The 25,052-nt window shown below is 38.0% G+C and overlaps 1 protein-coding gene across 1 annotated transcript in view; it reads left to right on the forward strand.

The window, feature by feature from the left end:
- Window positions 1–3,257: 3,257 nt before the first annotated feature.
- LOC129650576 (olfactory receptor 13D1-like) overlaps window positions 3,258–25,052 on the forward strand; it is a 57,267-nt gene continuing 35,472 nt past the window's right edge. Inside the window, exon 1 of the mRNA XM_055579200.1 lies at window positions 3,258–3,962. Coding sequence (XP_055435175.1) covers window positions 3,258–3,962 — 705 coding nt within the window. The remainder of the gene's footprint in view (window positions 3,963–25,052) is intronic.

Genomic DNA, 25,052 nt, shown 5'->3' on the forward strand with positions numbered 1-25,052 from the left:
ACACAGATACCATGGAAAGTGATTGTATTATAAATTACCAAGAATCTTTTAAAATCTTCATTTCCTTGTTCCCAGATTCTATAAATTCATTTTAGATAGAGAAGTAAAGTTAAATGGGGAAAGCATTTCAGGCACAATGCAATTCAATAGAGTATTTGTTAACTGTTTCTTAAAAGGTACTCTAGCATTGCAAGAGTAATGAAAATCGTCTCCTTTATATTATCTGTTATCCTTCCTCTCCACCTCCATTTGAAAACCTTAAAGCAGATTGGTGGTCTCTCTTTAAAAAATCTGCAAGTAAAAATTTTTTTTGCAGAAATTATCAAAGGGCTGTTAGGATACCTCATGTACACTACATTTATTTACTATAAGTAATTTTGAAATAGGAATCAGGTTTATAAGATGTTCCTCAAAAGAGAAGGTTTTCGACCTGATTCACATCTGTCCTCCCGAAACTGCAGTACATTCAGATCTCAGATGACTGAAGTTCTGCTATCAGAATTTTATTCTCAAAGTCATTTGGTATGTGTACCTATAGTCAATCAAGCGCCAATCTTAATACCAAGTAAAGGTATATCCTGGCCTACCCAACACTTGCTACCCTTTTTGAAATGTATGCCTACAAAGTAGGGTGCAGCCTGAATTAAGTGAGTGTCCTCCTTTCTATGGACAGAGGAGCTGGCTGGGCCATACTCCTTGAGGCCACGAAAGAGTCAGATAAGACTTGGAGACTAAACAACAACAATCTCCTTTCTATAATCAATAAATATATAAATATTCTATTATTTTGAATGAATTGTCTCACCATTGTGAAATAGAGTTTTCCTAGAAAGCAGTGTAACTCATTGGCAAATGACTATCACAGAAATAGCTAGTCCTATACTGGAAACATAAGTACTTTTTGAAAACCCTAAGTAAAAACCCATCTATTCGATCAACTTTTTTTCTTTGGGAATATTTTTTAATCTAGGTAGAATATCTTGAGAATGAAGAAGTGTTTTCAAAATTATACTCAGTTTTACTTAGTTGTTTTAGGGAAGAATATCATATACTAATACCTGCTCTTTAGATTTTTTCAAATTAAAGTCATTTTCTCTACATTCTATAGCACACAACTCTGATCTTGTTCAGTTCAGTTCAGTCTCTCATCATGTCCGACTCTTTGGAGCACCATGGACGGTAACACGCCAGGCTTTCCTGTCCTTCACCATCTCCCAGAGCTTGCTCAAACTCATGCCTATTGAGTTCATGATGCCATCCAACTATCTCATCCCATTCTGCTCCTGCATTCAATCTTTCCCAGAATCAGGGTCTTTTCAATTGAGTCAGTTCTTTGTATCAGGTGGCCAAACTATTGGAGTTTCAGCTTCAGCATCAGTCCTTCCAATGAATATTCAGAACTGATTTCCTTTAGGATGGACTGGTTTGGTCTCCTTCCTGTCCAAGGGCCTCTCAAGAATCTTTCCAACACCACAGTTCAAAAGCATCAATTCTTCAGCACTCAGCTTTCTTTATAGTCCAACTCTCATATCCATACATGACTACTGGAAAAACCATAGCTTTGTCTAGACAGAACTTTGTTGGCAAAGTACTATCTCTGCTCTTTAATATGCTGTCTGGGTTGGTAATAGCTTTTCTTCCAAGGAGCAAGCATCTTTTAATTTCATGGCTGCAGTCACCATGTGCAGTGATTTTAGAGATCAAGAGAATAAAGTCTGTCACTGTTGCCATTGTTTCCATTGTTTGCCATGAGGTGATGGGTTCGGATGCCATGAGCTTAGTTTTCTGAATGTTGAGCTTTAAGCCAACTTTTTCTCTCTCCTCTTTCATTTTCATCAAGAGGCTCTTTAGTTCTTCTTTGCTTTCTGCCATAAGGGTGGTGTCATCTGCATATCTGAGGTTATTGATATTTCTCCCGGAATCTTGATTCCAGCTTGTGCTTCATCCAGTCTGGCATTTTGCATCATGTACTCTGCATATAAGTTAAATAAGCAGGGTGACAATATACAGCCTTGACGTACTCCTTTCCCAATTTGAAACCAGTCTGTTCTTCCATGTCTGCTTCTAATTGTTGCTTCTTAACCTGTATACAGATTTCTCAGGAGCCAGGTAAGGTGGCCTGGTATAATCTCAATTTCGTTTATTGGAAAATATTGAGCTTAATTGCAAATTCAGCAAATAGAAAAGGAACGCCTTTCATATGGACAGAAATAAAGGGCAAACTCTTCTATGTGGGATTTTGTAGTTTGTATTTCTAAAAACTAAGGAATCCAAAACAAATTGCAATACACTTACACAGAAGTCTCACCAAAATGTTTAGTTTTGTATTGTCTGCTGTTCAATTTCAATCCTACATAGAACTGAAACCCCAATGGCAAGTTCCAAAGATATCAAAGAGAGATGATTTAAAAGGCCTTGCTATTCATGTGCTTATACACAAGCAACATCAACAACATCTGAAAGCATGTTAATGAATATAGATCTTAAAACCTACTTCAGATCCACTGATTGAGAGTCTTTTACAAAAATTTCCCAAGTGATTCATCTGTATACTAAGATCTGGATGGGTGTTTTCTTCCTCAGCTACACAATAGAATCATCTGGAGAGTATTATTCTAAAAGATGCCTTAGACACTCCCACTCAGACAACTTGTATAATTTTGAGGGCAATAGCCAAGTAATTTAAAAAGGGGGATGTAAAGTCAGAAAATGTAGAACTGAATAGTAGTTTGTTTACCTACTGTGTTTTAAAATACTTCTTACTGTTATGAACTTTATCTCCCTCAGAGTATTAAAGTGATGATAAAATAAGTATGATGAAAATTTTCATGAATTGTAAAACCCTAAACCAATGTTATTGTTAATGACTGGCATGATATAAAATCATAAATCAATATTTTAAAGAAGTTAAGCATGTTATTTCCAAAATGATGTTATTCAAAGTAATTCTGATCAGGAATAACAAGTATTTATTAAATAGTTCTTCCCTGACTCAGAATTTGTGCATCATAATGTCAGAAATGGAATATTAAGTTTGTATTTTTAATAAACTACCAACATAATTATTGTCTTTCTTTTATTCCCTGACACATGAGCTAAAAGAAAAATTTGAAAATCTAAACTCACAACTGTAAACCCAGCCAGCTAATACTGACCTGTTGCCCTTCCTCCAATATTCTCTTACTTCATATTATAATACTGTATAGAGTCCTTAAATCTGCATCTCTTCTGGATTACTCCAGGTATGAAAATGTGAAATGGAAAGGACCAATTGGACAGACATTGAGTTCATTCTACAGGGACTTTCTGAGTATCCAAGAGCAGAGAAACTCCTTTTTGCGATGTGTTTGTTGATGTACCTGGTGATTCTCCTGGGGAACAGCACTTTGATCATCCTCACTCTCCTGGATTCCCACCTTCACACCCCTATGTACTTCTTCCTCTGTAATCTTTCCTTCCTTGACATTTGGTACACATCCTCCTTTATCCCCTCAATGCTGATACACTTTCTATCCGATAAAAAAACTATCTACTTCACTAGGTGTGTTGTTCAGATGTCTGTCTCTTACACTATGGGGTCGACAGAGTGTGTGCTTCTAGCAGTGATGGCATATGACCGTTCCATAGCCATCTGCAACCCTCTGAGATACCCCAGCATCATGAGCAAGGCGCTTTGTATTCAGATGGCAGCTCTCTCCTGGGGACTGGGCTTTCTCAACTCATTGACAGAAACAATTCTTGCAGTGCAGTTGCCCTTCTGTGGAAAAAATCTCATCAATCATTTTGTTTGTGAAATATTGGCTTTTGTCAAGCTAGCTTGCACAGATATATCCTTGAATGAGATTACTATCATGTTGGGCAATGTACTATTTTTATTTGTTCCATTACTGTTGATTTGTATCTCCTACATTTTCATCCTTTCCACTGTCCTAAGAATCAATTCAGCCGAAGGAAGAAAAAAGGCTTTTCCCACCTGCTCAGCCCACATAATGGTGGTGACTGTGTTTTATGGGACAATCCTCTTCATGTATATGAAGCCAAAGTCCAAAGACGCTGCTTTTGATAAATTGTTGCCCTGTCCTATGGAGTCATCACACCGATGCTCAATCCTATCATCTATAGCCTGAGGAATACAGAAGTGCATGGCGCTATGAGAAAATTGACAGCTAGACTGGTTCTGGAGGAAAGAAGGAGAAATTTGCATCTTTGAATTTATGCACAGAATAAGCTCATATATTGGATGCAAGGTTTTCAGTATAAGCAGAACAAAGGAAATAAAGGCTATACATAAAATCACAGAGTTTAAGAGTTGGGAAGGAATTTCAGGGTAATAATCTAACTTCATTATTTATGAAAATAGCATAAAAATGTAGGGACATGTAGTCCATGAAGTGAGAACAAACTTTCAGAAACAAGAAAAAAATTGAAATTAAACTTTTCCAGAAATATCCAGGTTTAATTTTTCACAATTAAAAATATGTATTTTTCATTCCCCTTTTTGAGAGAACTACTTGAGTTCATGTTTTTTCTCTTTATTACTCATTTTTGTTTTACTCAGGGACTTGGTCGGCCCCAACCTCATTTTTCTAGTATATATATATTCCTTCTTCTTTCTCTTGCTGTGTTTCTTCTACCCAGTCTGCTACACTATGTTGCATGCACCATGTAGTTATCCAAATATAATTTGTTCTTTCACACTTAGGGACAATAGTATATGTCACTTCATCCCCATTATCATATTTCTCCTATGGTGACAACTCAGGCATCTAATTAAAGAAAATTTAAATGTTTTATTTTCTGAAAAATCCTTCCAAATTTACCCACAGTGATAGCACTGTTTACAATTGCCAAGATATGAAAGCAACCTAAGTGTCCATCAGCTGATGAATGGATAAAGAAGATGTAATGTGTCTGTGTATATATATGTGTGTGAATATCGTTGTTGTTTACTTGCTATGTCCAAAACTTTTGGGAACCCATAGACTGTCCCCTGCCGGCTTCTCTGTATAAGAGATTTCTCAGGCAAGAATACTGGAGTGGGTTGCCATTTCCTTCTCCTGGGGATCTTCCTGACCCAGAGATCGAATCTGTGTGTCCTGAATTGGCAGGGGCATCTTTATCATTGAACCATCAGGGAAGCCCCAATAGAATATTACTCAGCCACAAAGAAAGAATGAAATTCTGCCACCTAAAGCAACATAGATATACCTAGAATATATTACACTTAGTGAAATGAGTCAGAGAATGACAAATACTCTATGCTATTACTTTTATGTGAAATCTAAAAAATAAAACAAATGAATTTATGTTAACAAACAGTAACAGACTCACAGATATCTAGAACAAGCTACTGGTCATAAGTGAAGAGAGGGAAATGGGGAGGATGAGCCAAGGTATGGAATGAAGAGACACAAACTATTATGTATAAAGAAGCAACAAGATTTCCTTTCCAGAAGAGGAAATACATCCATTATTGTCTATTAATACTTTAAATGGAGTACAATCTATAAAAATAGTAAATCACCATGCTGTATAACTGAAACAAATACAATATTGTAAATCAACTCTTTTTCAATAGAAAAGAAGTAAAAATTAAAAATAAGGAAATAAGGATGCATCCTTCATCCATTTAACATAAGAATTTTCAGGTGCATGTATTCTGAAAGGTGAGAGTAATGAAGGACAATGTTTCTACCATTAATCTCTTTTTTATAACCTATAACTTTTTTCAAAATGTATTTTCAGAAAACTTACCACATACATTTTGTTTGCAGTTCTGTATATTAAAATTTATTCGCTGTGAGGACAAGTATTAAAATTAAAATTCCACTTGTGATCATTATCATATTATAAGAAGAAAAGGATGTTAGTGTGGGAACTGTGGAGAGATAGAGGTAAAGTGAATCAAAAGAAATGGGAGCTCAATTATATACAGGACATGACACAAGAGATAAGTAAACATATGAGGTATAGTGAGAGCCTGCTTACCACTGAGAGAAGAGTTACACACAGAGAAAGAGGAAAAACTAGAATAAACCATGAGATACAGGCTAAGATGATAGTGTGAATTCACTGCTTTCAGTATCTATATATAGCAATATGCATACAGAAAAATAGAGATATAAATATGGGAACAGTGTCAGACTTTATTTTTTTGGGCTCCAAAATCACTGCAGATGGTGACTGCAGCCATGAAATTAAAAGACGCTTACTCCTTGGAAGAAAAGTCATGACCAACCTAGATAGCATATTGAAAAGGAGAGACATTACTTTGCCAACAAAGGACTGTCTAGTCAAGGCTATTGTTTTTCCCGTGGTTATGTATGGATATGAGAGTTGGACTGTGAAGAAAGCTGAGTGCCAAAGAATTGATGCTTTTGAACTGTGGTGTTGGAGAAGACTCTTGAGGGTCTCTTGGACTGCAAGGAGATCCAACCAGTCCATTCTGAAGGAGATCAGCCCTGGGATTTCTTTGGAGGGAATGATACTGAAGCTGAAACTCCAGTACTTTGGCCACCTCACGCGAAGAGTTGACTCATTGGAAAAGACTCTGATGCTGGGAGGGATTCAGGCCAGGAGGAGAAGGGGATGACAGAGGATGAGATGGCTGGATGGCATCACCGACTCGATGGACGTGAGTCTGGGTGAACTCTGGGAGTTGGTGATGGACGGGGAGGCCTGGCATGCTGAAATTCATGGGGTCGCAAGGAGTCAGACAAGACTGAGCAACTGAACTGAACTGAACTGATGCATATATATAGAAATTAACATGGATTACACAAATGTTCAAACTACCACAAAATATTCAAACTACCGCACAATTGCACTCATTTCACATGTTAACAAGATAATATCAAATAGCAAGATAATGCTCAAAATCCTTCAAGCTAGGCTTCAACAATACATGAACCAAGACCTTCTAGGTGTAAAAGCTTGATTTAGAAACATCAGAGGAACCAGAGATCAATTTGCCAACATCTATTGGATCATAGAAAAAGCAAGGGAATTCCAGAAAAAACATCTACTTCTGCTTTATGGACTATGCTAAAGCCTTTGACCTTCTGGATAACACCAAATGGTAGAAAATTATTAAAAGAGGTGGGAATACCAGACTGCCTGACCTGCCTCTTGAGAACCTGTATGCAGGTCAAGAAGGAACAGTTAGAACTGGACAAAGAACAACGAACTGGTTCCAAATTGGAAAAGATGTACATCAGGTTGGATACTTTCACTTGCTTATTGAATTACTATGCAGAGTACATCATGAGAAATGCTGAGCTGCATGATGCACAGGCTGGAATCAAGATTGCTGGGAAAGATATCAATAACCTCCGATAAGCAAATGACACCAGCCTAATGAGAGCAAAGAGGAACTAGAGATCCTCTTGATGAGGATGAAACAGGAGAGTGCAAAAGCTAGCTTAAAACACAACATTCAAAAAACTAAGATCATGGCATTCAGCCCCATCACTTCATGGCAAATAGAGGAGGGGTGGAAATGGAAACAATGAGACACTTTATATTCTTGGGCTCCAAAATCACTGTCGATGATGACTGGAGCCATGAAATTAAATGACGATTGTTCCTTGGAAGAAAAGCTATAACAAACGTACTTTGGTTCAGTTCAGTTCAGTTCAGTTGCTCAGTCATCCAACTCTTTGCAACCCCATGAATCACAGCACACCAGGCCTCCCTGTTCATCAGCAACTCCCGGAGTCCACCCAAACCCATGTCCATCGAGTCAGTGATGCCATCCAACCATCTCATCCTCTGTCGTCCCCTTCTCTTCCTGCCCTCAATCTTTCCAGTATTAGGGTCTTTTCAAATGAGTCAGCTCTTTGCATCAGGTGGCCAAAGTACTGGAGTTTCAGCTTCAACATCAGTCCTTCCAGTGAACACCCAGGACTGATCTCCTTTAGGATGGACTGGTTGGATCTCCTTGCAGTCCAAGGGACTCTCAAGAGTCTTCTCCAACACCACAGTGCAAAAGCATCAATTCTTTTGTGCTCCACTTTCTTTATAGTTCAACTCTCTCATCCATATATGACCACTGGAAAAAACATAGCCTTGACTAGACAGACGTTTGTTGGCCAAACGTCTCTGATTTTTAATATGCTGTCTAGGTTGGTCATAACTTTCCTTCCAAGGAGTAAGCGTCTTTTAATTTCATGGCTGCAATCACCATCTGCAGTGACTTTGGAGCCCAGAAAAATGAAGGCAGCCACTGTTTCCACTGTTTCTCCATCTATCTGCCATGAAGTGATGGGACTGGATGCCATGATCTTAGTTTTCTGAATGTTGAGCTTTAAGCCAACTTTTCACTCTCCTCTTTCACTTTCATCAAGAGGCTCTTTAGTTCTTCGCTTTCTGACATAAGGATCCTGTCATCTGCATGTCTAAGGTTATTGATATTTCTCCCAGCAATCTTGATTCCAGCTTGTGCTTCCTCCAGCCCAGCATTTCTCATGATGTACTCTGCATATAAGTTAAATAAACAGGGTGACAATATACAGCCTTGACATACTCCTTTTCCTATATGGAACCAGTCTGTTGTTCCTTGACCAATTTTAACTATTGCTTCCTGACCTGAATATAGGTTTCTCAAGAGGCAGGTCAGGTGGTCTGGTATTCCCATCTCTTTCAGAATTTTCCACAGTTTATTGTGATCCACACAGTCAAAGGCTTTGGCATAGTCAATAAAGCAGAAATAGATGTTTTTCTGGAACTCTCTTGCTTTTTCCATGATCCAGTGGATGTTGGCCATTTGATCTCTGGTTCCTCTGCCTTTTCTAAAACCAGCTAGAACATCTAAAAGTTCATGGTTCACGTTCTGCTGAAGCCTGGCTTGGAGAATTTTAAGCATTACTTCACTAGCATGTGAGATGAGTACAATTGTGTGTGGTAGTTTGAGCATTCTTTGGAATTGCCTTTCTTTGGGATTAGAATGAAAACTAACCTTTTCCAGTCCTGTGGCCACTGCTGAGTTTTCCAAATTTGCTGGCATATTGACTGCAGCACTTTCACAGCATCATCTTTCAGGATTTGAAATAGCTTAGCCTGAATTCCATCCCCTCCACTAGCTTTGTTTGTAGTGATGCTTCCTAATGCCCACTTCACTTCACATTCCAGGATGTCTGGCTCTAGGTGAGTGATCACACCATTGTGATTATCTGTCATGAAGATTTTTTTTGTACAGTTCTTCTGTGTATTCTTGCCACCTCTTCTTAATACCTTCTGCTTCACTTAGGTCACTACCATTTCTGTCCTTTCGAGCCCATCTTTGCATGAAATGTTCCCTTGGTATCTCTAATTTTCTTGAAGTGATCTATAGTCTTTCCCATTCTGTTGTTTTCCTCTATTTCTTTGCATTGATCACTGGGGAAGGATTTCTTATCTCTCCTTGCTAATCTTTGGAACTCTGTATTCAAATGGGTATGTCTTTCCTTTTCTCCTTTGCTTTTTGCTTCCCTTCTTTCACAGATATTTGTAAGGCCTCCCCAGACAGCCATTTTGCTTTTTTGCATTTCTTTTTCTTGGGGATAGTCTTGATTCCTGTCTCCTGTACAGTGTCACAAACCTCCATTCATAGTTCATCAGGCACTCTGTTTAACAGATCTAGTCCCTTAAATTTTTTCTCACTTCCACTGTATAGTCATGGGATTTGATTTAGGTCATACCTGAATGGTCTAGTGGTTTTCGCCATTTTCTTCAATTTCAGTATGAATTTGGCAGTAAGGAGTTCATGATCCAAGCCACAGTCAGCTCCTAGACAACATACTGAAAAGCAGAGACAGCACTTTGCCAAGAAAGGCCAGATAGTCAAAGGTATGGTTTTTCCAGTAGTCACATACAGATGTGAAAGTTGGACCATAAACAAGGCTGAGCACCAAAGAACTGATGCTTTCAAATTGTGATGTTGAAGAAGACTCTTGAGAGTTCCTTGGACAGCAAGGAGATCAAATCAGTCAATCCTAAAGGAAACCAACCCTGACTATTCATTGGAAGAACTGATGCTGAAGCTGAAGCTCCAATACTATGGTCACCTGATGCAAAGAACCGACTCACTGGAAAAGACCCTGAAGCTGGGAAATATTCAGAGCAGGAGGAGAAGAGGGTGGCAGAGGATGAGATGATTGGATGGCATCTTCAACTCAATGGACCTGAGTTTGAGCAAACTCCGGGAGTTAGTGAAACACAGGAAAGCCTGGTGGGCCACAGTCCATTGGGTTGCAAAGAGTCAGACATGACTGAGCGACTGAACAACAGCAAAATATGGATGCAAATATTTGTAAAAGTGTGTATATTTACATGTACATAGGTGCATATAAAAGCACATTTATTCCCCACTTGTGACCACTGAGAACACCTGGGAGCAGTGATATGCTAATAGTAATCGTAAATCTATTGCCAGACCTTGATTACTAAATTCAATTTTCCACTAAAACGGAACCAGTGCTGATTCTAAGAATGTAAATGAAAAAATGTTAACTTTGAAATCTATGTACATTGGGTATAGAATACTATCAGTTCAGTTCAGTCAGTGCATGTCCGATTTTTGCAAGCCCATGGGCGGCAGCACACCAGGTTTCCCTGTCCATTACCAACTCCCGGAGTCCACCCAAATCCGTGTCCATTGAGTTGGGGATGCCATCCAACCGTATCATCCTCTGTTGTCCCCTTCTCATCCTGCCTTCAATCTTTTCCAAATCATGGTCTTTTCCAAAGAAAAAGGTGCCAAATCAAGTGGCCAATGTATTGGAGTTTCAGCTTCAGCATCAGTCCATCCAGTGAATATTCAGCACTGATCTCATTTAGGATTGACTGGTTGGTTCTCCCTGCTGTCCAAGGAACTCTCAAGAGTCTTCAACACCACAGTTCAAAAGCATCAATTCTTCAGCGCTCAGCTTTCCTTATGGTCCAACTTTCACATCCATACATGACTACTGGAAAATCCATAAGCTTTGACTAGACAGACCATTGTTGGGAAAGTAATGTCTCTGCTTTTTAATATGCTATCTAGATTGGTCATTGCTATTCTTCCAAGGAGCAAGTGTATTTAATTTCATGGCTACAGTCACCATCTGCAGTGATTTTGGAGCCCAGGAATGTAAAGTCTGTCTCTGTTTCCATTGTTTCTCTATCTATTTGTCATGAAGTGAAGGGATTACCTACCATGATCTTAATTTTTTGAATGTTGGGTTTTAAGCCTGCCTTTCACTCTCCTCTTTCACTTTCATCAAGAGGTTCTTTAGCTCCTCTTCATTTTATGCGATAAGGGTGGTGTCACCTGCATATCTGAGGTTATTGATATTTCTCCTGGCAATCTTGATTCCAGCTTGTGCTTCCTCCAGCCAGCATTTCTCATGATGTACTCTTCATTTAAGTTTCATAAGCAGGGTGACAATATACAGCCTTGATGTATTCCTTTCCCAATTTGGAACCAGTCTGTAGTTCCAAATCCAGTTCTAACTGTTCCTTCTTGACCTGCATACAGATTTCTCAGGAGGCACGTAAGGTGGTCTGGTATTCCCAACTTGTTAAGAATTTTCCATAGTTTGTTGTGATCCACACAGTCAAAGGCTTTGGCATAGTCAATAAAGCAGAAGTAAATGGCTTTTTTGTTTTTTGTTTTTCTGGAATTCTCTTGCTTTTTCTGTGATCCAACGGATTGTTGGCAATTTTATCTCTGGTTCCTCTACCTTTTCTAAATCCAACTTGATCATCTGGAAGTTCTCAGTTCCTGGACTGTTAAACCTAGCTTGGCGAATTTTGAGTATTACTTTGCTAGCTTATGAAATGAGTGCAATTCTGTGGTATTTGAACATTCTTTGGCATTGCTTCTCTTTCTACGGGATTATAGAATACTATAGTGACTCTTTTTCTTTCAGTACTTTAATGTTGTGGTTTCTTTATTATCTCAGGCTTGCAGTGAGAACAAACCTCTCTCTTATGAACATAAGGTACCTCTTTTCTGATTTTTAAGCAGTTTGTTGCTGAACCTCGGTGTGGTTTTCTTTCTGTTTCTCATTATTTTGGCTACTGAGATTCTTTTGTCTGTGTATTTATTGTTTTCATCAAGTTTAGAAAGTTTCTATCCATTATTTAAATATTATTTTTGTTTTGCATTTTGTATTAACTTAAAATACATTTTATTTCAATGCATTTTGTATTTACTACTGCTTTTTCTCTTTTGGACTCCAGTTATATGCATACCATATCACTTAAAGCTGTCTCACACAGTTAATGGTCTGTTCACTTTTTTTCATTCTCTTTTCTCTTTGTTTTATTTTAAAGTGTTACTATTTCTCTGATTCCTTGTTCACTAATCTTTCCTTCTGCAGGGTCCAATTACTTTCATTCCATCCAAAGTATACTGGATAGATTCATATTAGATACACTTCATTACTAGGTCTTAGAATTTGTATTTTTAAAATATCTCTAAATATAATTTTATACTTATAAATATAAATACATATATTTATTTATAAATATATATCTCTAAATATAATTTTCTGTATCTCAAATGACATGATTTTTTCTCAGCCTTCTTGACTATATTAAATACAGTCAGAATAACTTCTTAATGTCATGTCTAGTAATTCTATCAGTGTCCTGTTTGCCGCTTTAAAAACCTACTTTCTTTCTTTTATGTTGTTTTATTAAAATATTATTAACAACTAAAAGGTGTGTCCATTTAGGTTATACAAGGTGAATTTTACAGTGTACAATGTGTTGATTTTATTCTCAGCCTTGTGTGAGCTTGAAAATCATTCCCTCCAGTTCTCCTGGATGATCCTTTCCCAGGTCCTGCTTAGTTCCTTCATACACCTTCACTGATCAGTACTAAGCTGAAAGCAGAATGGTGTCCCTTTAGAGCTCTAGCTCTTTTTTCTGTAGCTTCCTCCTCTCTGGATTTGGACTTGAAAACTAGCTGCCTTGTTCTCCCTGGCCTCTCAATTCCATCCTCAAATCCTTTCCCGATGGGTTCTCTCTATCTTATCTCTCCCTATCTTATTACCTGTAAATTCATCATTGAGGGAACTAAGTTGGGAAAATTAAAGGGTTCACTTCATTTGTTCCTCATCTCTCAGGGATCACTGTCGTATGTTGTTTGATGTTCGATATCTTAAAATTGATTTTTCACACTTATTTCTGTTTTATTTTTATTGCTTCAGGTAGAAGGGCAAAATGAAGTCCCTGTTTCTTCTTGGTCAGAAGTAGATATCTAATCCTCCTCACCTTTCTGTTCTCCCCATCAGAAAACAAATCAGTTCAGTTCAGTCACTCAGTCGTGTCTGACTCTTTGCAACCCCATGGACTGCAGCACACCGGGCTTTCCTGTCCAGTACCAACTCCCAGAGTTTGCTCAAACTCATGTCCATCAAGTTGGTGATGCCAACTTAATTAATGAAATATTAAACAAATATTTCAGTATATTCTAGAATCGGTAGCAATGGAGTGAAGCTGAGAAAGAAAGGTAAATAGAGAGAGACAAAGAGGAGAGAGATAGAGTGGAGAGAGACAGACAGCAAAGAGAGGAGGAAAGATTTGGGGATATTTTATGCTAATATTCCTAGAGCTGCCAGAGTGAAAGGCATAGACATGAAATAAAGTAACAGGTGCTGCTCAATCTAATTGAAATCACAAGTAAATTCAAAGGAGCTGAATTTAGAATCTAGCCAGAATAAAGATCAAAAACTGACTATGTAGCCAAGACATGGAAGCAACCTAAGTGTTCATTGACAGGTGAGTGGATAAAGAGGTGATATACATACAGAAAGGAATATTACTCAGCTCTTAAAAAGAATGGAATAACGACATGTGCAGCAACATGGATGGACATATAGATTGTCATACTGAGTAAAGGAAGTCAGACAGAGAAGGACAAATACTGTATAATATCAGTTTTATTCAGAATCTAGAAGATTTGATGTTTTTGAACTGTGGTGTTGGAGAAGACTCTTGGGAGTCCCTTGGACTGCAAGGAGATCCAACCAGTCCATGCTAAAGGAGATCAGTCCTGGGTGATCATTGGAGGGACTGATGTTGAAGCTGAAACTCCGATACTTTGGCCACCTGATGCAGAGAGTTGACTCATTTGAAAAGACTCTCTTGCTGGGAAAGATTGAAGGTGGGTGGAGAAGGGGACGACAGAGGATGAAATGGTTGGATAGCATCACAGACACAATAGACATGGGTTTGGGTGGACTCTGGGAGTTGGTGATGGACAGGAAGGCCTGGCGTGCTGCGGTTCATGGGGTTGCAAAGAGTCGGACATGACTGAGCAACTGAACTGAACTGAAAAGTAGACATGAACTTATAAAATAGAACAGACTTACCGGCTTAGAGAATGAACTTACTATTACCAAGGGAGAAGGAGGGATGGGGAGGAATAGATAGGGGGTTTGTGATGGACATGTACACACTGCTGTATATGAAATGAATCACTAGCAAAGATATACTCTATAGCAAGGGAACTCTGCTCAGTATTACTAACAACTTATATGGGAGAAGAATTTGAAGATTAATAGATACATAAACTTATTACTGAATCACTTTGCTGTAAACTTAAAACTAACACAACATTTTTTATCAACTACACTCTAAAATAAAATAAGTTGACTGACAGGTGGTCTTTCAGAAGTAGCAAGAAAGAATTTTATTATAAGTATAGTAAATAAGTTATCTGTATTTCATAGAAGAGAAAATCAAACTAGCATGTTTTAAAAATAGCCTAAGTTCACTCAGCTTGTGCAGACAACAATCAAATTGGAATTCTATACTCCAAATCACAAGTGTTCTGTTCTTTTCCCTTTACTTCAACTCTGACCAAGTGTAGAAAAATGAAGCCAATCATTTTATAGATATCTGTCCCAAACTTCTGCATAGACCATATCATCCTCACCTAGGGCTCAATTGCCATCTCTGAGCAAAGGACTTTTTAATATACAGCTTGACCCTGATTTCTCTCCAGGACTTTACTAATCTCTCTTCACCTGGAAGTCTAATCATCAACACAGTCAGCCAGTCATCCAACTTACATAATTACCTTTATGAAGTCATCATTCTTAAGCTTCTCCTCTTATTCAATCAATGGCTGCATTAGAGTTCTTCACTTATACTAGTAGGATCATTGTTGATGACTATCCATACATGAAAGATCCTCAAATCCAATACTGTAACCATGAAATTCCCGTATTCATCCTATCTTTTCATCTCATTGCTTTCTAAGTCTTCACTGCCTCTATGTACACTGTCTCCATGGTCCTCTAACTCATTTGTCCCATTCTGAATTGATCCTCTATACTGTCAAAAGTCCAGTCTTTCTAAACCTAACATCTTAGCCTGATCACATCACAAGAGTATGAGAAAATATTCACTGACCTGCTCTTTCTACAGAAAAAAGCCCAGTATGATAAGATTTTTGACAAACAGGCTTCATCAAACCATTTCACCTTCATCTCTTAAACAAATGCTTATAAAAGTCCTGAGAGGATCTCTCTTCTCTTGCCTTTGATAATAAAAATTACTAGGAACTGGTTGCTGGTTTTGATTTTCTTATCTGATTACCACAGGTTCATAATGTAGACATTGCAGTGTCCATCTTCCAAAGCACAGTGAGGTCAAGTTATTATATGGAAGAAACCATTAGCCTTGACTTCCAATTTCCTCTTTTTATTGTATTTAAAAAGAAATAAATAATGGTAACACAATCCTAATATTAAATGTATTCAGTTCAGTCGCTCAGTCTGACTGACTATTCAGTCGTGTCTGACTATTTGCGACCCCATGAATCGCAGCACGCCAGGCCTCCCTGTCCATCACGAACTCCCGGAGTTCACTCAGACTCACGTCCATCAAGTCAGTGATGCCATCCATCCATCTCATCCTCTGTTGTCCCCTTCTCCTCCTGCCCCCATTCCCTCCCAGCAACAGACGCTTTTCCAATGAGTCAACTCTTAGCATGAGGTGGCCAAAGTACTGGAGTTTCAGCTTTAGCATCATTCCTGCCAAAGAAATCCCAGGGTGATCTCCTTCAGAATGGACTAGTTGGATCTCCTTGCAGTCCAAGGGACTCTCAAGAGTCTTCTCCAACACCACATTTCAAAAGCATCAATTCTTCGGCGCTCAGCCTTCTTCACAGTCCAACTCTCACATCCATACATGACCACAGGAAAAACCATAGCCTTGACTAGACGAACTTTTGTTGCCAAAGTAATGTCTCTGCTTTTCAATATGTTATCTAGGTTGGTCATAACTTTCCTTCCAAGGTGTAAGCGTCTTTTAATTTCATGGCTGCAGTCACCATCTGAAGTGATTTTGGAGCCCAGAAAAATAAAGTCTGATACAGTTTCCACTATTTCCCCATCTATTTCCCATGAAGTGACGGGACCGGATGCCATGATCTTCGTTTTCTGAATGTCGAGCTTTAAGCCAACTTTTTCACTCTCCACTTTCACTTTCATTAATAGGCTTTTGAGTTCCTCTTCACTTTCTGCCATAAGGGTGGTGTCATCTGCATATCTGAGGTTATTGATATTTCTCCCGGCAATCTTGATTCCAGCTTGTGTTTCTTCCAGTCCAGCGTTTCTCATGATGTATTCTGCATATAAGTTAAATAAACAGGGTGACAATATACAGCCTTGATGAACTCCTTTTTCTATTTGGAACCAGTCTGTTGTTCCATGTCCAGTTCTAACTGTTGCTTCCTGACCTGCATATAGGTTTCTCAAGAGGCAGATCAGGTGGTCTGGTATTCCCATCTCTTTCAGAATTTTCCACAGTTTATTGTGATCCACACAGTCAAAGGCTTTGGCATAGTCAATAAAGCAGAAATAGATGTTTTTCTGGAACTCTCTTGCTTTTTCGATGATCCAGCGGATGTTAGCAATTTGATCTCTGGTTCCTCTGCCTTTTCTAAAACCAGTTGAACATCAGGACGTTCACGGTTCACATATTGCTGAAGCCTGGCTTGGAGAATTTTGAGCATTACTTTACTAGCATGTGAGATGAGTGCAATTGTGTGGTAGTTTGAGCATTCTTTGGCATTGCCTTTCTTTCGGATTGGAATGAAAACTGACCTTTTCCAGTCCTGTGGCCACTGTTGAGTTTTCCAAATTTGCTGGTATATTGAGTGCAGCACTTTCACAGCATCATCTTTCAGGACTTGGAATATCTCAACTGGAATTCCATCAGCTCCACTAGCTTTGTTTGTAGTGATGCTTTCTAAGGCCCACTTGACTTCACATTCCAGGATGTCTGGCTCTAGGTCAGTGATCACACCATCGTGATTATCTGGGTCATGAAGATCTTTTTTGTACAGTTCTTCTGTGTATTCTTGCCATCTCTTCTTAATATCTTCTGCTTCTGTTAGGTCCATACCATTTCTGTCCTTTATAGAGCACATCTTTGCATGAAATGTTCCCTTGGCATCTCTAATTTTCTTGAAGAGATCCCTAGTCTTTCCCATTCTGTTGTTTTCCTCTATTTCTTTGCACTGATCGCTGAAGAAGGCTTTCTTATCTCTTGCTATTCTTTGGAACTCTGCATTCAGATGTTTATATATTTCCTTTTCTCTTTTGCTTTTCGCTTCTCTTCTTTTCACAGCTATTTGTAAGGCCTCCCCAGACAGCCATTTTGCTTTTTGCATTTCTTTTCCATGGGGATGGTCTTGATCCCTGTCTCCTGTACAATGTCACGAACTGCAATGTTCCATAATTCATCAGGCACTCTATCTATCAGACCTAGGCCCTTAAATCTATTTCTCACTTCCACTGTATAATCATAAGGGATTTGATTTAGGTCATACCTGAATGGTCTAGTGGTTTTCCCTACTTTGTGCAAATTAAGTCTGAATTTGGCAGTAAGGAATTCATGGTCTGAGCCAGTCAGCTCCTGATCTTGTTTTTGCTGACAATATAGAGCTTATCCATCTTTGGCTGCAAAGAATATAATCAATCTGATTTCGGTGTTGACCATCTGGTGATGTCCATGTATAGAGTTGTCTTGTATTGTTGGAAGATGGTGTTTGTTATGACCAGTGCATTTTCTTGACAAAACTCTATTAGTCTTTGCCTTGCTTCCAATATGGAATTTCTTTAAAAAACTAATAATAGAGTTGCCATAGAATACTGAAATCTCCTCCTGGGCATATATACAGAGAAAATGCTAATTCAAAAAGATACATGCACCTCAATGTTCATAACAGCAATATTTGCAATAGGCAAGACTTCAGATCAGATCAGATCATTTGCTAAGTCATATCCGACTCTTTGCTACCCCATGAATTGAAGCACGCCAGGCCTCCCTGTCCATCACCAACTCCCGGAGTTCACTCAGACTCACGTCCATCAAGTCAGTGATGCCATCCAGCCATCTCATCCTCTGTCGTCCCCTTCTCCTCTTGCCCCCAATCCCTCCCAGCATCAGAGTCTTTTCCAATGAGTCAAGTCTTCGCATGAGGTGGCCAAAGTACTGGAGTTTTAGCTTTAGCATCATTCCTTCCAAAGAAATCCCAGGGCTGATCTCCTTCAGAATGGACTGGTTGGATCTCCTTGCAGTCCAAGGGACTCTCAAGAGTCTTCTCCAACACCACAGTTCAAAAGCATCAATTCTTCGGCGCTCAGCCTTCTTCACAGGCCAACTCTCACATCCATACACGACCACAGGAAAAACCATAGCCTTGACTAGACGAACTTTTGTTGGCAAAGTAAGGCAAGACATGGAAGTAACCTAAGTGTCCACTGACACATGAATGAATAAAGAAGATGTGGAATACATATACAGTGTAATGTTACTCAACTATAAAGGATAAAACAATGTCATTTGCAGTAACATGGTTAGACCTACAAATAATTATACTAAGTGAAGTAAATTAGGGAAAGACAAATAGATGATACCATCAATTTGTGGAGTCTACAAAAAATGATAAAAATGAATTTATTTACAAAATATACTTACAGATACAGAAAACAAGCTTATCATTACCAAAAAAGAAAGGAGGATGATGGATAAATTGAGAATTTGAGACTAATTGATTGCTGTTGTTGTTTAGTTACTAAGTTGTATCTGACTCTTTTGCAACCCCATAGATTATATAGCCCCCCAGGCTCCTTTGTGTGTAAGACTTCCCTGGCAGTAATACTGGAGTGAGTTGCCACTTCCTTTTCTACGGGATCTTCTCGACCCAGTGATAGAACCTGTGGCTCCTGCATTGTCAGGCAAATTCTTCACCACTGAGCAACCAGAGAAGCCTGAGGTTAATAGATACCCAGTTAGCTGATACTACATACAAAACAGATAAATAACAAGGACCTACTATAAACATGGGGAAATATATTCAATATCTTATCATAACCTACTTTGGAAAAGAATCTGAAAAAGAATACACACACATACACATAACTGAATTATTTTGTTACAGACTTGAAACAATATTAATCAATGTATTTCAATTTTTAAAAATTTTAGAAATAAAAATATCAGAAAGCCAACAAAAATAATTATATTTAACCCTATAACCCCAAATTAAAAAAAAAATTGTCATCATGAGACTATTTGTTTAAGACCAGATAAACTTATGTATGATACATTGATATTACTTAGACTTTCAGTGCTTAGTCAAAGAAGAGACTTAGAAAATTGCACATCACATTTAAAAATGAGTGTCTACCCCAATTATCTCCTGATATATAGAGACAGTACTAAATATCCCTTAATATTTACAGATATCATGTGCTACTAGAGACTGAAAGAGCACAAAGAGAGTTCCTAACCAGCAATTTTTTCACAGCCACTTTCATTTCTCTGTTCCGTAAACTATAAATGATAGGATTCAACATGGGGTTAAGCCAGCATATACCAAGGCTATAAATTTATCTATTTCCTGTGAATCCATAGTTGATGGCTTGAGGTACATGGAGAGAGCTGTCCTATAGAAAAAAACCACTACACTCAGGTGGGCTGCACATGTTGGAAAAGCTTTGCTTCGACCATCCAATGAGCTGATTCTTAGGATGCTAGAGAGGATGAATGCATAAGAAATACAAATGAGGAGCATTGGCATGAGAAGAAGAAGTACACTGATCACCAGCATGATTAACGTCACCTTGGAAGTGTCTACACAAGCCAGTTTCAGGACGGCCAGAATCTCACAAGCGAAATGATCGATGACACCACTTCCACACAGTGACAGCTGCAACAGACACAGTTCCCACCAGGGCAGTGAAGGAGCCCGTCACCCACGAGCCAGCTGCAATCCGAACACAAATCTTCTTGTTCATGATGACGGGGTATCTCAGGGGCTCGCAGATGGCTACATATCGGTCATACGCCATCACAGACAGGAGCACACACTCAGTGGAGCCCATGGCCAGAGAGAAGTACATCTGAGCAGCACACCCTGAGAATGAGATGGTGTTCTCCCCTGAAATAAAATTTGCCATCATTGGAGTCTGGGCAGAAGAAGTATACCAGATGTCCAGACATGACAGGTTGCTGAGGAAGAAGCACATGGGTGTGTTAGGTGAGAATACAGGACACTAACCGAGATCAGAATAATATTACCCAGTAACGTGATCAAGTACATCAGTAAGCACAGCACAAATATGGTGATTTCAACTTTGGGATAGTGAGTAAATCCCAGAAAAATAAAATTAGAAATAACTGTTGCATTTGTCTTGTCCATTTTATTCTTCTTTATTCATCTGGAATAGTGAATAAAAGTATACATGTCCTATGTTTAAAATTTATACTCTACCAACTTTTCAAGGAGTTTTTGTTGGAGGAACTTTAAAGGGAGCGTTGCCTTCCAATATTACTAGCAATATTCACTCATCCATCCAACATTTACTGAATACACTCTAAGGCACTGAGAATCTAGAGTGAGGTTATATAAGCTCTTCTCTCAAGAAAATCAAAATCAAATAAAAGACACACTCAAGTAAATTAAAAGTTACAATAACATGATATACATATGCCCCAAGATACTAGGCAAACACAGAGACAAATGCTAACCTATGTCAGGGACATTGCTTAGTAAGATATTTGGAGATTTGTTTTAATCAAAATATGAACTGGCCTCAGTCAAGTTAAAGATCAGAAGAAGTTTCTGGGCAAAGAAACATTTTTTTGTGGTTGTAAAAATTGAAACAGGCAAGGTTTTGGTTGCCCTCCAAAAATTTCAAATTATGTGGAAAAAAAAAAAAAAAACAGATGGAAATGCCACACACTAAGGAATATAAACAGGAGATCAGCAAGAGTCCACTCACTCTAACACTATGTGATATCTGTCTTCAAGAAGGCATTTTTGACCATGGAATAATCTTGAACCCATCCTTTATTACAAAGGTAAGTAATTCATATGTAAAGCAAATTATTTACAATATATCTCACAACTGATCACATATGGAAGTATGTTTGAAAACCACTGTCTTTCAAAATAGAGTTCAAACAAATTCAGTCACAAATTACAGAAGCCTCACATTCTCATCATTGCCTAATTCTGATCTCATCTTCCAACACTCTACTTCTACCTTTTGGTCTAAAACAACCACTCTGTGGGTCCACATTCTTAGCATGCAGATTTATTTTTTATATATTTTAATATGCAATTATCTACCTGAAGTACCTTTCCTTCCCGGCTCTAATCTTTACTTTCTTGAATATTTCAATTAGTTATCAAAACTGTATGCCATAAATCATAAGTACAGCTTCATTCTTTGTACATGGTTATGTTGTTCAAGTATATCACACTGCCTATACCCAGATATGCACATCCCTATTGCTGCTGCAGTGGACGCTGAGGTTGTGAAGAGATTGTTCGTCACAATACTAGCAAAGTAATGTCATGCTTAATATTTTTAATTACACACGGCTGCTTTGAACATGGCAAGTTTTTGATATGTGTTAAGATAAATGCATTTTCACTTTGGTTCTCTGTGTCAACATAAAAGCCTGAAGACCTCTGAACTTGTTTTATACATCTGCAAATTTCTCTGATCATTTCTCTGATCTTAAAGAAACCAGTTGAATTAAGAAACAAAATGATTAGCTCTTAGTTTTAAGTATTTGATATACGGTGAGATGTGAAAAAGACAATGATCACTTGTGCTCTTAGAAGAGGAAGAAATACTTTCCAAAAGGTCATCTTCTGCAAGGAATTAGAGCACTATCCTCAGAGTGTGAGATTTTAGGCTCTGAAACAAACCATGCTATTTACTGGCATGCAAAATTTAGCAAATCACTTGACCTCTTTGAAACGTGATTTTACCGGCTCTCTGGTGGCTCAGCAGTAAAGAAACTGCAAGCGATGCAAGAGACACAAGTTTGACTCATGGGAGAAGAAGAAAGCCTGGAGGAGTGTATGGCAACCCCCACCAGTATGCTTGTCAAGAAAATGCCATGGACAGAGGAGCCTCACAGGCTACGATCCATGGGGTCACAAAGAGTTGGACACAACTGAAGGGTAATAGCTTCTATCTTGTGCAAATTTGCAAGATCTAGATTAACTTGTTTTATTCTCCCTCCATAACCCCAATTCCATGATCGCTTTAATGTTTCTCAGAATCACAATAGTGGTTTATGATTTCATGTTCTCCCTGCTCTCCTGAAGCATAATTGCCTCTATGCTGCTGCAGTGCTGGCCCACACTGACTCAGATTTGTAAAACATAGCACAGTTTTCAAAATTTATTAAAATTTCAACCTCCAATCCATGTATGAAAATGAAACACTTTACCAATCATTTCCAGAAAGGCAAAAGTTAGACACATCTGGTCTCTAATATCCACTTTAGATATTAGTGGATATCTAACATACCTCAGAATATACCTCCACTCCACTGAGGGTTTCTCCATTGGGTATTCCCCACCCAGCACTCAGTTTTCTTTTTCTGGCTCTGGGCCCTCGTATTCCCTCTCCCTTCACCTGCTCTTCTGTCTACTTTTAGAAACAAAACAATGAAGTCTTCACCTTTTCTCATCCAGATGGAGTCCCACTCATTCCCTCATTCTTATCTTACATCTTTGTCAGGGTCTCACCTACTCCAAGTCACTTTATATTTTCTCTTTCTCTAAAATGATTTCTGATTACAATGCTAAGATAAATTTTTTTCAACAAATCCCTCTCTTTCTTTCTAAATGTCAGAGCCAGAATAGACTCTAAACTCCTAACCCAACCTTCTCATTTTAAAATTGACAGATAATTCCGGGAACTATAATATATGTAAATCCTATAATAAACCATAATGAAAAAGAATATGTGGATATATTTGACTGAATCACTTTGCCATACACTAGACACTGACACATATTGTAAATCAACTATACATCAATAAAAAATTTTTAATGCAAAAAAATAGTTGACATACATTTGAGGAAGTTCAATGACTTGTCTAGGCAAATGAGAAACTCTGGAACACACACAGTCAAAAGTTTTATCCCACCTTCAAAACTCATTTCTTCATCTCAATATTTTTCCTACCAACTAGTGTTTCTTTTAAAGCAAATATCTTTATCGGCTTTCTGGCATAGCTAGGACCTATTAATAAATTTTGTAAATCTGAGATTACAGAAGGAGATGGCTAATGTCTGTTCGCATTTACCTCAGCACACAGAATGCACATCTTCACTTTTGGTTAAAGTGTGCTTCAATATTTAAAGGTGATCTTCAGCAAAGTCTTTCCTGAGAGTCTAGTGTAGTGCTCAAAAGAGTAAAGGATTCTAAAATTGCAATTTTGATAGTATTCTATGAAAACTGTATTAAAGTGGGTTGTGCAGAGGTACTTTTACTCAGAAGATTATACTAGAAAAGGACATGGATGTTCCTAGTTTGCAAAAAATTAACCCAAATCTTGCCTGACTCACTGTGTCACATGCATAGCTCATGTTAATTAAAAACTGTTTAATAATTTCTTAAGAGAAATAATGATATGAAGATTTGTTCTGCCCAAATCACCCCCTATGATTTTCTCCAAAATCTTCCAAAGGGCAATCCCTAGAACTTCACTACTGAAGTCTCCTACTGCTTTTAGGGACCTTCCAACTCCCTTAAAAATTTAACTTTATTTTAGGTTATTCTGAAACCTAAAGAAGTTAAGAAAGTTTCCATTTCTTCTGGGTGTAATTCTTCAACTTCAATTAAGAAATTCAGGGCAAAAAAAACAATAGTAAAATTTTTGTAATTATTTCAAGGCACTTGGCTAAGTAAAAGGCCTGATTCTTGAGAAATATCTGTGCAAGCAGAACTAGAGGGGACTATTTGCCTATTCCATTCCTCTGCAGATGGCCCTTGAACTACATAGCAAACATTCCAATTAATAGAACTGTAGAGATGCCATCCCAAATAGCCTCTGAGCTTGTAATGTGACCCATTCATTTTCAGCAATCTCTACAATTATCTCAGTTATCAGAGTAATAGAAGATAAAACATTCTTATTCCACTTTTAAATGGCCACAAGGTGAGATTTGGGCTCTAGATTGTTTTCTTGGGCTCTACTTCTTTGAGGAAAAATGTCTGTTATTTACTTTGACTGAATTTTATATTCATTTTTATTATTGGTTTTCTAAAATTTTACAAAGAGATTCTTAAATGTGGCTTTCTTTTAACTTACCCTTCTTAACATTACAGATCTTCTTGAGTTTAAGGCTTGATGTCTTTTGTAAGTTTGAGAAAATCACTCAGTATTAGCCAATTTCTTTTCTACCCCACTTCCCCTCTTTCCTCTCCCCCTCAGTGTTCAGCTATACATACTAGTCTTTTCCAACATGACCCATATAAGCTCTTACACTCCTTTCTGTATTTTCCATTCTTTTTTTCTCCATACATCAGTCTGGATATTTCTGATTAACCTTTCAATTTGCTAAGCCTTTCTTCAATTGTGTCTAAGATGTGGTAAATCCATCTCTAGTTCCTCATTCTGGCTATATTTTTCAGCTCCATAATATCTACTTGATGATTTAATATAATATCAAATGCTCTAGTGAACTTATCATCTTGTAATGTATGTAAAGGTACATGTTAACACTGGTTATTTTCAAATAGGTCTGGTAACTT

Source organism: Bubalus kerabau, chromosome 4 (assembly GCF_029407905.1).
Source record: "Bubalus kerabau isolate K-KA32 ecotype Philippines breed swamp buffalo chromosome 4, PCC_UOA_SB_1v2, whole genome shotgun sequence".
NCBI lineage: Eukaryota > Metazoa > Chordata > Mammalia > Artiodactyla > Bovidae > Bubalus > Bubalus kerabau.